This window comes from Mobula birostris, chromosome 18, assembly GCF_030028105.1.
Source record: "Mobula birostris isolate sMobBir1 chromosome 18, sMobBir1.hap1, whole genome shotgun sequence".
Lineage (NCBI taxonomy): Eukaryota > Metazoa > Chordata > Chondrichthyes > Myliobatiformes > Myliobatidae > Mobula > Mobula birostris.
The window spans coordinates 39,693,990-39,710,760 of record NC_092387.1 but is presented as its reverse complement, the minus strand read 5'-3'; the positions used below and the strand labels follow the sequence as shown (position 1 = coordinate 39,710,760).

Sequence of the window (16,771 nt, the reverse complement as noted above, 5' to 3'; positions counted from 1 at the left end):
AAGTAGCAATATATTGTTGATGGTTAAAACACTTAGAAGTAGATGTAAAGGTAAGGTCAGCAAGTTTGGGATTCCAATATGTACCCACCACACCTTGTAGAACATTCTGTTGGCATCTGATCCCCACTGACTATTGAAAACAAGACCATAAGACTATAAGACATAGGAGCAGAAATTAGGCTATTCAGCCCATCAAGTCTGCTCCGCCATTTCATCATGGCTGATCCTGGATCCCATTCAACTTCATACACCTGTCCTCTCACCAGATCTCAAGTTTGAAAGGACAACTATTACTAAAAAGGTCAGTGACGCATTTAATGCATACCTATAAGAGGAACTGGTTTATCTAACTCTGTGACTCTGAGGTCCTCTTCGGTTGTGGACTGGGTGTTGACTGAAACACTGCTTTTGCACCACCATTAGTGATGAGCTAAATGAATCATGTAATATAGAATGGGGTCACTTTGCCCATTGTGCCTGTAATGGTTAGCTCTCCACGATCCTTCACACCTCCACATGTATATTCAAAATAGCTTTGGAAAGTTCAAATATTTAAAATCCTGAAGGGGTTATACAGGGCAGATCTTAAGATGTGGGAGAATCACTATCAAGGGGACATAGTTACCAAATAGGGGGCCAATAGCTTAAAATTAAGGCAGATAGAAATATCTTCCCTCAGAAAGAGTGTATCTCTGGAATTCACTGTTCTAAAGACAATTCATTAGGTGGAGATAGATGTCTGAAATACTGGGAAATGAGGGCTGTGGAGAATGAAAGAGGCCAGGAGGGATCAGGCATGATCAAATTGAATGATGGGGCCATTATAAGAGGCCATGACCTCCACCTGCTCCTGTTTTCTTGTGTTATTATTACAACTGCCTCCACCAATCTTTTCATCTGTGAAGTGCAAATCATAACAAGTTTCAGTGTTACGATAATAGAAACAAACTCTCCTCAGCTGCCCAGTATTTCAAAATCAAGTAGATCATAGAACATAGACCGGTACCAGGCAGGAATAGGCCCTTTGGCCAACAATATCTGTGTCGAGCATGATGCCAAATTAAACCAAATGGCTTCTGCCTGCACACAGTCCGTCTCCCTCGATTTGCTGCGTTTTCATGCGGTCATCTTGCAGCCTCTTAAATGTGACTAGTGTATGCTTCCACCACCACTACTGCAGCACCAGCTGAGCATGTACCACTCTGTTTGTAAAAATATCTGCCCTACACATCCCCTTTATACTCTACTTCTTCGCCTTAAATGCAGGCCCTCAGAAATCTTCTGATTTCTGCCCCTCTTGTGAGAATCACCTTTCCCTTTACATTCGGCAGACCCGAGGGCTGTCTGACATGGAACTGATTCAGTCTTTGGAGAATTCCCCTTCAGCCAGGTCCCTCTTTAGGCTGGATATTGATTCCTCTTGGTTTCAAATTTCTAAATCTTTGACATTGTATGTTGTCCTCTGCGATAAGCAATGCACTTCTCTTCCTGCAATAACAATCAGTTTAATCTACCTCTTTGTTTTTCCACAGAATAATGGTGTCCATCCATCAGAAAAACAGAATCACAAGGACAACTTCCAATACAGTGACGGCTGGTAAAACTATGCAATCTTAGAGTCGCAAAGCACAAAAGCAGGCCTTCAGTCCACCATGTTCATGCTGAATACCAATTATCCATCTACACTAAACCAGCATTTGGGTTATAGTCTTTAATAACTTGATGATCCAAGTGCTTATCTAGATAATTCTTTAATGTTGAGAAAGTCTCTCCCTCCACCACCCTCCCGGGCAGTGCAGATTCCAACCACCCTCTGGCCACAAAACATTCCTCAGATTCCCTGTAAATCCCCTTTACTCGAATGTATGCCCTCTTGCTTTGAATACCACTATTATAAGACCATAAGATATAGGAGCAGAATTAGGCCATTTGGCCCATCGAGTCTACTCCGCCATTTCATCATGGCCAATCCATTATTCTTTTCAGCCCCAATCTCCTGCCTTCTCTCAGTATCCCTTCATCAACCCAGAATCTATCAACCTCTCCTTAAATATGAATGAAGAGTTGGCCTCCACAGTTGCTACAGCTGGAAACTACTAAAAAAATTCCTCCTCATCTCTGTTCTAAAAGGACACCCCTCTATACTGAAGCTGTATCCTCTGGTATTGGACTCTCCCACCATAGGAAACATCCTCTCCATATCCACTCTATCAAGACCTTTCACCATTCAGTACATTTAAATGAGGTCACCCCTCATTCTTCTGAATCCTACTGAATGCAGGCCCAGAGCCATCAAATGTTCTTCATATGACAAGCTGTTCAATCCTGGAATCATTTTCGTGAATCTCCTTTGAACCCTCTCCAGTGTCAGCACATCCTTTCTAAGATAAGGGGCCCAAACCTGCTTACAGTACTCCAAATGAGGCCTTGGAAGATAATTTCCAACTACCTACCCTGTGCATGTCCCTACTGATTTTGGGCTCTTCTGTTAGTTGCTCCTCAGGCCCCTCTGCTCCATGAAAAACAAACCCAGATTCTGCTCTTAACTGACACATTCTATCCCAGGCATCATCCTAGCGAGTCTCCTCTGCACCATCTCCAGTGCAATCACATCCTTCCCACAGAGTGGCAATCAGAAATGTGCACAATATTCCAGCAGTGGCCTAACCGATTAAAAAAGCACGTACCATAGCCTCCCTGATGTTATATTCTGTGCTCCAGCTAATGAAGGTTGACGAGAGTCGCAGAACAAGTAGATAATGTGGTGCAGAAGGTTGGACCTTTTTACCTACCAGTGCTGCCACTTTCAGAAAACGTTAGATTTGTATATCAAGCTCACTTTCTCCTTACCTTACTCGCTGGGAGTCCCCCGTCGTTGTCCTACCCTTGTTGAATTTTGGATGTGATCTGCAAGCTCAACAGTGCTTTGCCCTTTGTCCCAGTGCAGTGCTGAGTTCAGAGCCAACTTGAATGACGCTAATGCAGTCCAGTAGTGCACCCATAGCCAGCTGGTGGTGTACTGACATCAGCGCCGGACTCTGGAGCGAAGGTTCCCGAGTTCGAACCCATCCATGGCTTTCCATCCATGCGGAGTTGAGTGTCGAGCTCGCAACTCGGCCTTGCAAAAAAAAACTGTGCTGTGAGAAGGACATGGAGGACCACTCATAGAATCTTTCCTCCAAGACAACCACCTGAAAAAGTGGTCGCCGAGGCTCTGGTTAGAGTATGGCACACAAAAAAAAAGTGCACCCATATTATGGAAGGAGTGGGAAACATCATCTTTGGTCCCCGAAACAACTGGTGTCGTAGTCATTGCCAAAGCGCAGTGCCTGTAAGTGGGTGGCAAGGAAGGAGCAGAAATGAATTGTAGGTCAATGGGCCTACCCTATCAGGCATGTAGACACGTGTGAAGGCTGACTCTGAGGATGTTCTGCCACTGGTCGGGCTTGTGAGATCTCAATGCCATCTTTGTTAAGAAGTAGGAGATGATTTAAATGGGCACATGATGCACAATCTGTGTCAAAGTTCTGTGATTCCTGTTTGGCGAAAGAGGTGTACTGTATTTTAGATCTAGTTCAGGGTAATGGGGGAATTCTTCTCCCATATCTCCTGTGTTTTGTTCCATTGCTCAGAAGGGTAAGATGCGGAGAAGGATACATCCCATCGGGATTACTGCTGGAGGAATGCTGTACTGAGTGTGACTCAGGTATCTCTGAGTGATTGTCTTAATTGATGACAATCAGGACAAAACCCTCCTCCCCCACCACTCTGAAATATAATTGGTTAAATTAATGAAAGCCAATCAGGACAACCTCCATGCCTATGCTCTTGATTCCCCTCAAGTGTCTCCTCTTGGGAAAAAACATCCACTGGAAAGCTATTCCAGAATTTTTTTGTTGTAAATTATTCCCAAAAAACCTAGCAATTGGTCCAGGGAAGGAGCTTGCAGAGTCAACCGCATATTCCACCTCCTGTGGCCAGGCCTAGGGAAGGAAGCAGTTTTCCCTCTTTAATGAATGACTTAGGGTTTGCAATAATCTGCAGTCACTTATTTTTCCTGAAATCTCTTCTTCTATTTTAAACATTTATTGAACAGCTATTACACTAAATATATCTGTTTGCATTTTCTGTTTACCAAAATGCTTACAACATTACTCATTTAGGAACTGAATAAACATTAATATCAGGGAAGCCAACCATTTAATTCTCTCTTACTTTGAAGCATAGCGAATTGCAGCAGAAGGCACTCAGGAGGCGAGTTCCGTGTTAGTACGTATGAGGAACAGTGTAGGGATAAAGACGAGCGCTGTGATTCAGATTGCTGGAGTAATGATGAAGAGCTACCTCTCTCCTCTTGCAGAGTGCCTGCACCCCCTACAGGTGAGCCTCAGAGTTACAACTTCTGCAACTCCCTTACTCCACCACAGACCAAGGGGAGATTCAACATTGGAAAATAATAATTTGTATTGCTTACTGTGAAAACTGGCTATAATGAATTGTTATTCTTTTGTGTTTTGCAGTATATGTTGCTGAAAGAATAATCAGTGTAGGTTTATGATTTATTCTTATCAAATGTATCTATTTCTCATACAGCTGCAAATGACTTTAGTCATCACCTCTCATTAATATCCTTTCACAGTTAGCTTAACATCTGCCATAGGGAAAATGTTAGAAGATATTATTAAAGATATTGTAGCAAGACACAGAAAAGTTCAATTAATCAGGCAAAGTCAACATGATTTATGTAAGGGAAATCATGTTTAAATAATTTATTTGAGATCTTTGAATAAGTCACTTACACTATGCATGTGCTGTACTTAGATTTCCGGAGAACATTTAGTAAGGTGCAGCATCAAAAGTTGTTACAGAAAGTAAAAGTTCATGGTGTAGGAGGTGGCATCTGGAGGACTGGATGGTGAGCTGGGAACAGGGTAAGCATAAATAGATCGTTCTCCAGTCGGCATCAGGGCCAATGTAGGACCTCAACTTTTACAATGTTTACGAAGTGAAGCTGGGCTTCATATGAACCTTGAATTTGCTGCGAACACAAAGATGAGTGGAAATGTAATTTGTGAAAGGGATGTAAGGAAGCTGCAAGGGGATATGGCTGGGTTAAATGAATGGGAAAAGGTCTTGACAATGGGGAATAAAGTGGGAAATGTGAGTTTGGTCATCTTGGCAGGTGAACAGCCGTATGCGCACCCCAAGCTAGAATAGTCTGGTTGGGCTCTGGCAGCAGTAGACACGGTTGGCCCTTCATGCTGTCCATGCTGTTTTCCAAGAATTTCAGCAGTGGAGAATCAGTTCCCTGGTGGACGGGACCTCCTCCATTGGCTCCTCTGTGGGAGACAATGGAGGTTGGTAGTCATGAAGTACCTCAAAGGGTGACATACCCGTGGCAGAGGAAGTGTGTAATTTATTGGACAGCTCAGCCCAGAGCAGTTTCTTCTTCCATATGGAAGGGTTAAATGTGGCGAAGCAACGCAGAAACTTCTCCACTTTCTGATTGGGTCCTTCTGACTGTCCAATGGTCTATAGATGATAGCTGGAGGACAAACTCACTGTGGTGTGAAAGAGGGAGCAAAAGACTCACCAGAAACAGGAAATGAATTCTGGGCCCTGGTCCAACACAAATTCCAGGGGAAGCTATGGAGACAAACTAGATGTTGGAGAACAGGTCTGCCTTTTTAAGCAGCTGAGGGAGATTTGGGGAGAGCAATGAAGTGGACCACCTCGGAGAAGTAGTCCACCACTGTTGTGATCACCTTGGTCACATTAGAAGAAGGAAAACCCGTGAAGAAATCCATGACAATGTAGGACCATAGACGTTCAGGGACCAGTAGGGGTCACCGGAACCCCAGAGGGCTGTTGGTCACAGGAATTGGACTCTGCATATTGAGGGAAAGCGGAGATGAACTGATGTACATCTGTACATCTGTCATCATGGTGGGCCACCGGAGCAAGCATTACAGAATCTCCAGAGTCCATTGTGTGCCTGGATGGCCAGAGATGGGTGAAGAGTGGACCTACTGCAGTGCCTTGGCGCACTCCAGCACATGCATGCGGTTGTCAGGTGTATCAGCAGGAGCAGGCTCCTGCTATTGGTCCTGGTGGATCTGGTTCTCAAGGTCCCAGACAACTGGGTTTATGATCTGTGAGGATGGAATGATGGGCTGATGCTTGATCTGTGTTTCAACTGATTTGAACTGTCATGATAGAGCATCCGCCTTAGGGTTCCTGAGCTGGGTCAGTAGGAGGTGTTGAAGTTGAATTGCGCAAAGAAGAGGGCCCAGTGAGCCTGATGTGGGTTGAGTTGATGGTTCTGCTGGATGGATATGAGGTTCCGGTGGCCAGTCCAGATCAGGATCGGTGTTTCCATTCCCCCAAGGCTCATTTGATTATGTGTTGCTCCCTGTCTCCTACTCCATAATGGCACTGCATAAAGTTGAACTTGCGTGAGAAGAAGGCACAAAGCTGTGTCTTCCTGTCTGGTCCCTGCTGGGAGCAGATGGCCCTGGCACTCATGTCAAATGCATCCACCTCTACTACAAAAAGTCTGGAGGGGTTCAGATGGTAGAGAATGCGAAAGGTGGTGAAGCATCTCTTGAACTCCTCAAAATATCTGTGAAGTAGGCGATTTGGAGAGGGAGGTGAAAGGACTGGAGATTTGATTGTAGTTTCTCATGAAGCTGCTGTAGAAGTTGGAGAAGCCCAAGGAATATTGCAGCTGTTTGAAGGAGCATGGTCCAGGCCATTCAATGAAAGCACACACTTCCTCTGGGTCCATGGTTATGCCCAGGAGAGAAAGGACATAACCCACAATGGAAATGACTGGGGTGTGGAACTGGCATTTTTCTCATTTACAGTACAGTTGGTTTTCAAGAAGATGCCGAAGGACAGATTGGACATGACAGATATGATCTTGGGGGAAAATGAGGATGTAGCTGAGGCAGACGAATAAATACCTGTAAAGCATGTTTCAGAGGATCTCATTGATGCAGGCTTGGAAAATCCGAAAAGGTCACCAAGTATTCATAGTGGCCAGTGGGTGTTATGAATACTCTCTTCCACTCACCCCACTGGTGGAGGCAGATCAGGTTGTACAAGCTCTGTAGATTCAGTTTGGTGAAGATCTGGGCCCTGCAAAATGTTTTGAATGTACTATCCATCAAGGGGAGAGCATAACAGATTTTAATGGTGATTTTGGAGTAGTCAACACAAGGACTTAGAACTCTATAGTAGGGAGTCCAAGCTGCACACACTGAGTCCGGTTCAGAAAGTTGCCTGCTGCACCATAATCCACCCGAACCTCCTGTATACATAGAAACATTGGGGTATGGAGGAGGACAGAGAGAGTGAGTAAGTCTATGGTGCTGGAACAAAGGGCCGGGGTGGAGCTTGCCAGATAGAAGACCCCTCATATTTACATGGTTGTGCCACTTTCCTGGACGCAGTAGACATTTGAAGTGTGGGTGATTGGCAGCTCGGCAGTAAGTGCAGAAGTTGTTTTTCTGCCAGTGCTCACACTCATGGAGGGTTCAGGGAGTTCTCCCTTCCTGCATGGGTTCCAGAGGTGTTGATGATGAGGGTCCCGCATCCTGAAATGGTTCTGCGATTTGAACTGGGGTTCTGGCTGATGATCTGGAGGGTTGTTCCATAAGAAGCTTATTAATTTGGACGGCAAGAGTGATGAGGATTTTGAGGTCAAAGGGCATGATCCTTTCTGAAGTAGACTGTATGTTGTTTCAGTGCCCTGGACAAATATTTAAACCTCAGCCGATATCACAGAAGCACTCCAAATGGTGTCCCATTTCTGTTTGTTGCTATGCCTGTGTGTATCTCCATATCAAACTATTGATTACACGTCGAAGGTCACAATTAGAGTCCCACTAAAATGAACATGACTGATGGACTAATGGACAAGGTGCTGAATACACCAATATTCTTTTCAGCACTACAATGACCAGATTTGCTCTTTGTAGCTTACAGCCTTACCCCTCATTTCCACATCGCTGCACAGAATTGATCCCATGATGTCAGACCTTGACGCTCCTTCTGCTGGTCTGATGCGCTGTCCTGCCCTTGGTAGCCTTCACGAATTGGTTAAAAGTCATCCACTTCCACTGGGACCCTGGGAAGCTGACACTGGGCTTCCACTGAGTTCAGCTGTGGCATGTTCAGAGACTGGATACCAGGAAGGCAAAGTTGTCTACAAGGGCAATAAAATACTCCTTGACCTACAGAGTTCGTACCAACCAGCCCACAGGTACAGGCTTCCTGAGACTCTACTGCATTTATACACACGGTTTGGCCAGGATGTTCAAGGTACAACCAGGCTAACACAGTGGGGCTCCATTGATACAACTTGCCTGTTCTACACCCAGGAGTGGGAGGTGAGAAAGGAGGTCAGGACTTGGAGTTAGGTTTATGTAGAACTAGCAATATAGTCCTATATCTATTTTTTATCCGAATTCTGCTTCTTGGTGGGCTCTCTTTTGAATGATCTGATGTTTATCCTGAAGGATCACACAAGACTAAAACAGGAACAGGAACAGGAGAAGATGGCGGTGCGACGGCAGCGCATGCGGCCTCTCCGGTGAATGATATCTGTAATCTGTCATCTGTCAAGTAGGGTACCGTGCACGATTCTAATTTGATGGAGTCAGATGTGAGAGTACGGAGGAACATCTGGAGAAACTTCTGAAATGCCCGCTTCGCTGCCGCTGCTACTGTGTGATCCGGAATATCCAGAGCAGAAGGCCCCGAATCCTCGGCTTTGCTTGTTTCAGCGGCCGGGGCGAGGTCAAAGGCGCTCGGCAAAGGATGGTGCTCGGGAGGCTGTATCAGAGGGGCTGGTCGGAGGCTCGAAGTTTTCGGATGGATGGACTCAGTGTCGGCTGTGGTCAGCTGCTTCCAAGGCATCGGCAAGTTGACGGTGCCTGGAGGTTTATGGCAGGGAGTTTCTCCCTTTTGCCGCCTGATATCGGGGACTCGGGAGTCAATCGACTCGGGGACTTTGAGACTCTTTTTACTGTGTCCATGGTTTGTTCTTCATTAAATTATGGTATTGCTTTGCACTGCTGTAACTATATGTTATAATTATGTGGTTCTGTCAGTGTTAGTCTTTGGTTTGTCCTGTTTTTCTGTGACATCACTCTGGAGAAACATTGTATCATTTCTTAATGCATGCATGCATTTCTAAATGACAATAAAAGAGGACTGAGTGTTCTCATAATCTAATCTACAAGACTAAAACAGGAACAGATACTTATCTCCTGTCGAATAGCAATAGTGAGTTAGCATTCTGTCCATTGGGAAGTGAAGTGTAACTAGGCTGTCAATTCCCACAGGATGAACAACTCACATGCAGTGTTGACTTATCTGTCTCTTTAGGCAAACCCATTGTGTCTGAGGACGAGCTGATGAGTTTGCCCTTGTGGAAAGGGCCAGTGGAGAACAAGTACTCAGGAGAGAGGCTGGAAACAATCATTGCAAATCTACAGCAGCAGGTCGAACTGCAGCAGCCTCTGAAAGAATTCATGGTAGGTCATTAAAAGTGAACAGTATATGGTGTGTGTGTGTGTGTGTTTACCTACAGTGCACATATTCGTGGATTGTATACAGTCTGTACTGTGTTTGTGGGCACTTTGGTAAACAAGTTGCTAATTGGTTTATTATTGTCACATGTACAGAGTTAAAGAGAAATCATTGCAAGCAGGCTTTTTCCACTGAGATCAAGTGAGACTAATCTCAGTTAAGGGTGAAAGGCGAAACATTTAAGGGAAATGAGGGGGATCTTCTCCACCTAGAGTGTGATGAGAGTGTGGAACAAGCTGCCAGTGGAAGTAGTGGATTTGGGTTTGATTTCAACATTTAAGAGAAGATTGGATAAGTACGTGGATGGGAGGGGTATGGAGAGCTATGGTCCAGGTTCAGGTCGATGGGACGATTCAGAATAACAGCTCAGCAAGACTAGATGAGCCGTAGGGTGTGTGTGTGTTTGCAGGTGCTCCCTGTGACCGCATGTTTCTACAACATAAACTTAGTTTTATGTTTTTAAAGTGTTTAAGTGATTTTTAGTTGGTTTATTTCTTTAAAATTTTCATAAGTATGGACAGTTTAGACAGCGGGCAGAGCTGTGGCCGGGGCTTTCCGGCAGTCAGACCTGTCAGGATAGTTTCAGTGGTGGTTCTTCTCAATCACATCATCTGAGGCTGCGGCTCAGAGAATTGTCTCTGAACCCTGAGGTCGTATAGCCCAGTGTGATGAGCGCTCTCTGTCTGGATTATATAGGTTTTTCCCAGCAATAACTAGTGAGTGCCAGGCAAAGCCCTTGGCTGCTCCTCTCCCTGCTTCAAGATGCCTTAGCTGCTATATATCAGCATGTTCCTTGTTATAATTCTATTCCCATATCAGGTCTGTTGTATGAGCCATTTCTCTTCTGTAGCTCAATAAAAACAAATGAGTCACATCAATGTGTTATTCATCTTTGTTGAATATAGAGGCAAGAAATTCTGGAGCAAATCAGACAACAGCAATAAATTTGAAGATTATTCAACCTAGACACATTGTGCTCCAAATAAGTCATACAATTAATCATATTTCCATTAATGATTTTCCTGTTGATGTAGATTATTACAGAGAACATGGATAAAAAGTTATAAGAACAGGGAATGACTATACAACAGCAATTCATTTTATTGTTGCATTTCCCATCTTGTGAGTTGAGCTACCTGTGTATTTGGCATTGTGCATGCTTAGTCAGTTAGTGCTGCTGCCATACAGCTCCAACTTCAGCCTTGACCCCTGACATTGTTGGCGTGGTGTTTGCAGGTTCCTCTGTGACTTTGTGGCTTCACCCAAGAGCTTTGGTTTCCTCCCACATTCCAAAGGCATGCTGGTTGGTAAATTGTCCTGAGGTGTAGATAGTGGCAAAACAAATCAAAGTGAGGTGATGTGTGTGTGTGTGTGTGTGTGTGTGTGTGTGTGTGTATGTGTGTGTGTGTGTGAGAGAGAAAGAGAATAAGTTGTGGGTCACGGGGAAATGAAGAGCAGGAATGGGACTAATGGGAACAGCATGAATTCTTTGGGCTAGTGGTCTCTAAAAATGGTGACTGCACTTCAATATAAAGAGGGCTTGGGACAACTTGAGATTGTTGAAGGTGTTAAATAATTGCAAAAAATTCCAACTAAATGAGCAATTATGTGAAGCTTTCCACAAAGTAAAGTTTAGACCTCAGAAGCTAACAATGTTGCTGAAATTCAGAAGAACAGTGGTAGGAAATGGCCAAGATGTAACTAACACCTCTGTTAAATACTTGGCCAGCAGATCTACAGATACCAATGAATCTTTTTAACATGATTAAACATTCAATGAACCACAATGAATTACCTTCACTTGGCTCTTCCTCTTCCTCAAAGATGCTCAGACATTTGAAACCTGTTGATGACTGTACAGTGGGAAAAGCTCCAGAAAACAGGGAAAAAAACAGATACAGGGACATCCTACCATGTAAGTATCCTCTACTGAATAAATCAGAATCAGAGACCCTAACACTGATGCTGATGAGCATTTCCAGTATTTTCTGCTTATACTCAGACCATTGATTTCATTTACCACAATTGGGATCTTGCAGGGCACAATCTGGCCAAAGTACTTGCTACACTACAAAAGTATTTCATTGTCTTTGAAAAACCCTGGGATCTCCTGAGGTTGTTAAGGTTCTATAGAAATACATGTCTTTCATCCATAATTTTTTTTTCTTAAATTTTTGAGTCCATTCCAATCTAAAGCAAAATACGTCAAAACCAGCTTTCTATTTTGGAAGAAATTCTGTGGGAACCATTCCATAAATCAAGCTGAGTCTATCGAGCGAGGAGCAGAGTCATTGTTGCAGGTTGAGAAACCTCCATCTCCTGAAATGTTTCCAGCATTTTTGTTTTTCAGGTTTTCAGTTCTGTGCTTCAATTTTTTCTTTCTGCTTTGGTCTGTTGCCTCAGCCATGTGCTTAGAGATAATGGCCTGTCGTTTGTGGTGAAAACAGACAATAGTATTAGGGAAGCTTTGTGTTATGGAGTCTAGACTTTCTGATCAGTGGGAGTTACTGTGGGAACTCAGCAACAGAAGGAAGCGATTTTTACAGACGCACCATTGAAAGCATTCTATCTGGATGCATCAGAGCTTGGTACGGCAACTGTCCTGCCCAAGACCACAAGAAATTGCAGAGAGTTGTGAACACTGCCCACATCACAGAAACCAATCTCTCCTACATTAACCCTTTCTGCACTTCCCACTGCCTTGGGAAAGCAGCCAATATAACCAAGGACCCATTTCTCCCCCCACCCCCCTATCCCTGGTCATTTTCTTCTTTTGCCATATCCAATGGGCAGAAGACATACAAGCTTGAGAACACCCACCACCAGGCTCAAGGACTGATCCTATCCTGCTATTGCAAGGCCCTTGAATGGATCTCTTGTAAATAAATATGAACTCCTGATCTCTCAATTTACTATGTCATGGCTTTTGTACTTTAGCTGTCTACCTCCACTGTACTTTCTCTGTAATTGTAGCACTACATTCTACATTCTGTGCTTTAACACTCTTTACTGCCACAGTATACCTTCTCTCAGTGGCCGCTCTAATGGGCATCTTCTGTAACTGAGTGTATGTTCATGGTCTTCTGCTGCTGTAGCCCATCCACTTCAAGGTTCGAATGCCATACATTGCACACCACAGTGGTAACACATGGTTATTTGAGTTATTGTTGCCTTCCTGTCAGCTTGAACCATTCTGGCCATTCTCTTCTGACCTCTCTCATTAACAAGGCATTTTCATCCACAGAACAGACACTCACTGGATGTTTTTTGTTTTTCGCATCATTCTCTGTAAACTCTAGAGACTGCTGTACATGAGTATCCCAGGAGGTCAGCAGTTTCTGAGACACACAAATCAACAACCATTCTGGCACCAATAAGAGCTTAAGGTAAAAGAACGCTTAGAGGCAAGTGATCAAAATAGTCACTCTGAAATTTGAGAAGGAGAAGCTAAAGTCAGATGTATCAGTATTATAAGTAAAGGGAATTACAGAGGCATGAGAGAGGAGTTGGCCAATATTGATTGGAAAAGGACACTGGCAGAGATATCGGCAGAGCACCAATATCTGGAATTTCTGGAAGCAGTTCGGAAGGCACAGAATATATACAGGATGTATCCATCCCAAAGAGGGAGAAGTATTCTAAACGCAAGATGACACAACCATGGCTAACAAGAGAAGTCAAAGCCAAACGGAAAGCTGAAGATGGAACGTATAATAGAGCAAAAACTAGTGAGAAGTTAGAGGATGGCGAAGCTTTTAAAAACCAACAGAAGGCAACTGAAAAGATATTAAGAAAGAAAAGATAGAATATGAAAGTAAGCTAGCCAATAATATTAAATAGGATACCAAAAGTTTCTTCAGGTACTTAAAGTGTGAAAGAGAGGCAAGAGTGGATATCAGACCACTGGAAAACGACACTGGAGAGGTAGTAATGGGGGACAAGGAAGTGGCAGATGAACTGAATTAGTATTTTTCGTCTGTCTTCACTGTTGAAGAAACTAGCAGTAGTCTGGAAGTTTGAGAGTGCCAGAGGTCAGAAGTGTGTAAAGTTGCCATTATTAGGGAGAAGGTTCCAGAGAAACTGGAAGTCTGAAGGTAGACGTCACCTGGACCAGATAGTGTATACCCCAGGGTTCCGAAAGAGGTGGCTGAAGAGATTGGGGAGGCATTGGTAATGATCTTTCAAGGATCATTAGATTCTGGAATGGTTCTAGAAGACTGGAAAATTGTAAATATCACTCCACCCTTCAAGAAGAGAGAGAGAGAGACAGAAGAAATAAAATTAGAGGTCAGTAGGCTTGCACCCTGGAGAAGACACAGTCCAGCAGTGATGCAGATGCACGATCCCCTGGGATCAACGGCTGCCTACTATAGTCAGCATGGTTACCTCAAGGGAAAACCTTGCCTGACAAATCTCTTGTAATTCTTTAAAGAAATAACAAGTAGGATAGACAAAGGAGAATTGGCTGATGTTGTGTACTTGGATTTTCAGAAGGCCTTTGAAAAGGTGCCACATATGAGGCTGCTTAACATGTTAAGGGTCCGTAGCATTACAGAAAAGATACTAGCATGGATAAAGCAGTGGGTGATTGGCAGGGGGTATAGAGTCAATATAAAAGGAGCCTTTTCTGGTTGGCTGCCCATGACTAGTGGTGTTCCACAGGGGTCTGTGTTGGGACCATTTCTTTTTACATTTTATGTCAGTGATTTGGATGACAGAATTGTTGTGAAGTCTGCAGACAATTCAAAGATAGGTGGGGGCAAGTAGCTTTGAGGAAGTAGATAGGCTACAGAAGGACTTAAGACAGATTAGTAAAATGGGTAAATAAATGGAAGATGGAATACAGTGTCAGGAAGTGTATGGTCATTTGCTTTGGTGGAAGAAATGAAGGGGTTGACTATTTTCTAAATGGAGAGGGCAGGAAGTTGGGGCAGGGAGGAAAATTGGATCAGCAATGATGGAATTACAGAGCAAATTCGATAGGCCAAAATGGCCTAATCCTGCTCCTATATCTTATGGCCTTATGGTCTAAGGAACGAGCTGTCAGGGAAGACTGTGGAATCAGATGCAATTCCCATGCCATGTCTAAGAAGCATTTGGCAAGACACTTAAATGGGCAAAGCATAGAAGGATACAAATCTAATGCAAGCAAGTGTGAGTAACGTATCTGAGCAAGTAGTTCAGCATGGATATGGTGCTCTGAAGAACCCACTTATGTGCTATATAACTCGAGGACTCTATAATATCTCACCTAATTTTTCTAAATGAAACGGAATATAAAACTAATTGTCCTAACTTATCAAAACGCCTTTGTGCTGTAGCTTGCTGCAATTTTATCCCATCCAAAACTCTCAACATTTGTGTTGATTTCACCCAGCAGATTTTGCCAACACCTGATGTTATTATTAAGACTTCAATACACTTCCATTTCACTTTTAAAAAGATAGTACATAGAAACATTTCAGTCTCAAGGGAGCACATGTGTTTAAAGGGAGGGTAGCCAACAGAATCAGGTAAGCTTAAACTGAGTTTTGCAACCAGTGCTCAGGTGTGTGGCTGGGAGTTGCAGGAACCTGGGATCCGGAGAGTAGCTGAGAAATATAAATAGGACCCTGGTTAGAGGGGGTTGCTGGAAAAGTGTCTCTAGCGGGTATTTGGAGAATGTTGTAACCAGCGCTTGGTGAATGGTAGGGGGAGGGGATGAATTAGAAATCCAGTGGCTGGTTTGGAATGTTGTAGCTGGGGATCCAGTGAGTTGCTGGGGAGTGTTGAAATCAAGACCCTGGTGACTGGTTAGGGGGTTCAAGAACAAGATCTCTGGTGAGTCGTTGGAGGATGCTGTAACCAGGGCTCGGGGTGAATAGCAGGGGAGTGCAGGCACCAGGGATCCCATCAGTGGCTGGGCATGTTGTAACCAGGTCTTAGGTGAATGGTTGGGGACTACAGGAACCGGGAATGCCGTGAGTGGTTGGGAATGTTGTAATTAGGGCTTGAGTGAATGGTGGGAATGTTAGAGACCAGTATCCGATGACTGGTTAGGGAGTGTGGGAACAGCAAGTGGAGAAATAGATGGTAAACCATCACAATTTCCAGATAGTTGGCTGGCAGATTATTGGAGATTTCCTGTAGCCTGTTTCAGGGTTTCATTTTCTGTGTGCTGCTCACTAAGCTGGCCCTGTCACTGTGAACTGCATCTATTCCCTAAATCACAGATGACAAAACTCGTGTTCCCATCGGAGACCATGGCTATATCAACGCAAGTTACATCAGGATGCCGATTGGCACTGAGGAGTATTGGTACATTGCCTGCCAAGGACCACTGCCCGGCACCACAAGTGACTTCTGGCAAATGATCTGGGAAAACAAGGCTGACGTCATAGCCATGATGACACACCAGCACGAGCTGGGAAAGGTCAAGTGTCATGGCTACTGGCCTGACAAAATGTACAAGCCAATGAAAGTCAACAGGTATCTCCTTATGCTGGAAAATCACCAGGAGCTGGATTATTTTGAAATAAGCATCATAAAGATGGCAGAGATTGAGGTAAGCCAATAACTAGGAACAATGCTAGACTTGACTGCAAGGCACTGCATGTTAGCTCGCTGGTGTAAGCAAATGAAAGTATGCTTTTGATTTATTCTTAAGGAATAACATTTGGGTGGCTTTCTTCCATTCCTGCTTATTCACATATTGGATCATTGGACCCAGGGAGCAGTGGAAATGTGTATCAGGGATTGAACATTGGGAGCAGCAGGTTAGCTACTGGGGGTTGTGTGCCTGGAGAGTTGTGCCTTTTTAGTGCTGACTGTCCAGGGGTAGAGCTCGGAAAAAGCAACGCAACAGACTTTTAATATCATAAATCAACGGGCCATTTGTTATGTTTCCCCTCTCGTTGTGAAACAGGGACACTTTTTTTTATTAGGAGAGAGAGAGAACCTGTTGTATGTCGAATTATCGGGTGAATGAGTAGTCTTTGGGGTATTGCAAGTCTCTGTCTTTATTGATGCTTTGCTGCACGTTTGAGTGCTTGGATGTGTGGGTGGTAGAGTTGGGGGAGCTTTGGGGTTTTAACGTTTTATCTGTCATTCATTCTTTGGGGCATTCCTCTGTTTTTGTGGATGTCTGCAAAGAAAAAGAATTTCAGGATGTATATTGTATACATTTCTCTGACAT

General features: G+C 43.9%; 1 protein-coding gene across 1 annotated transcript in view; it reads left to right on the top strand.

Annotated features, from left to right (window-relative positions):
* Positions 1–16,771, top strand: part of ptpn20 (protein tyrosine phosphatase non-receptor type 20) — a 412,353-nt gene that overhangs the window by 365,135 nt on the left and 30,447 nt on the right. The window contains exons 41-45 of the mRNA XM_072282567.1: positions 1,533–1,597; positions 4,223–4,380; positions 9,394–9,542; positions 11,422–11,512; positions 15,810–16,141. Coding sequence (XP_072138668.1) covers positions 1,533–1,597; positions 4,223–4,380; positions 9,394–9,542; positions 11,422–11,512; positions 15,810–16,141 — 795 coding nt within the window. The remainder of the gene's footprint in view (positions 1–1,532; positions 1,598–4,222; positions 4,381–9,393; positions 9,543–11,421; positions 11,513–15,809; positions 16,142–16,771) is intronic.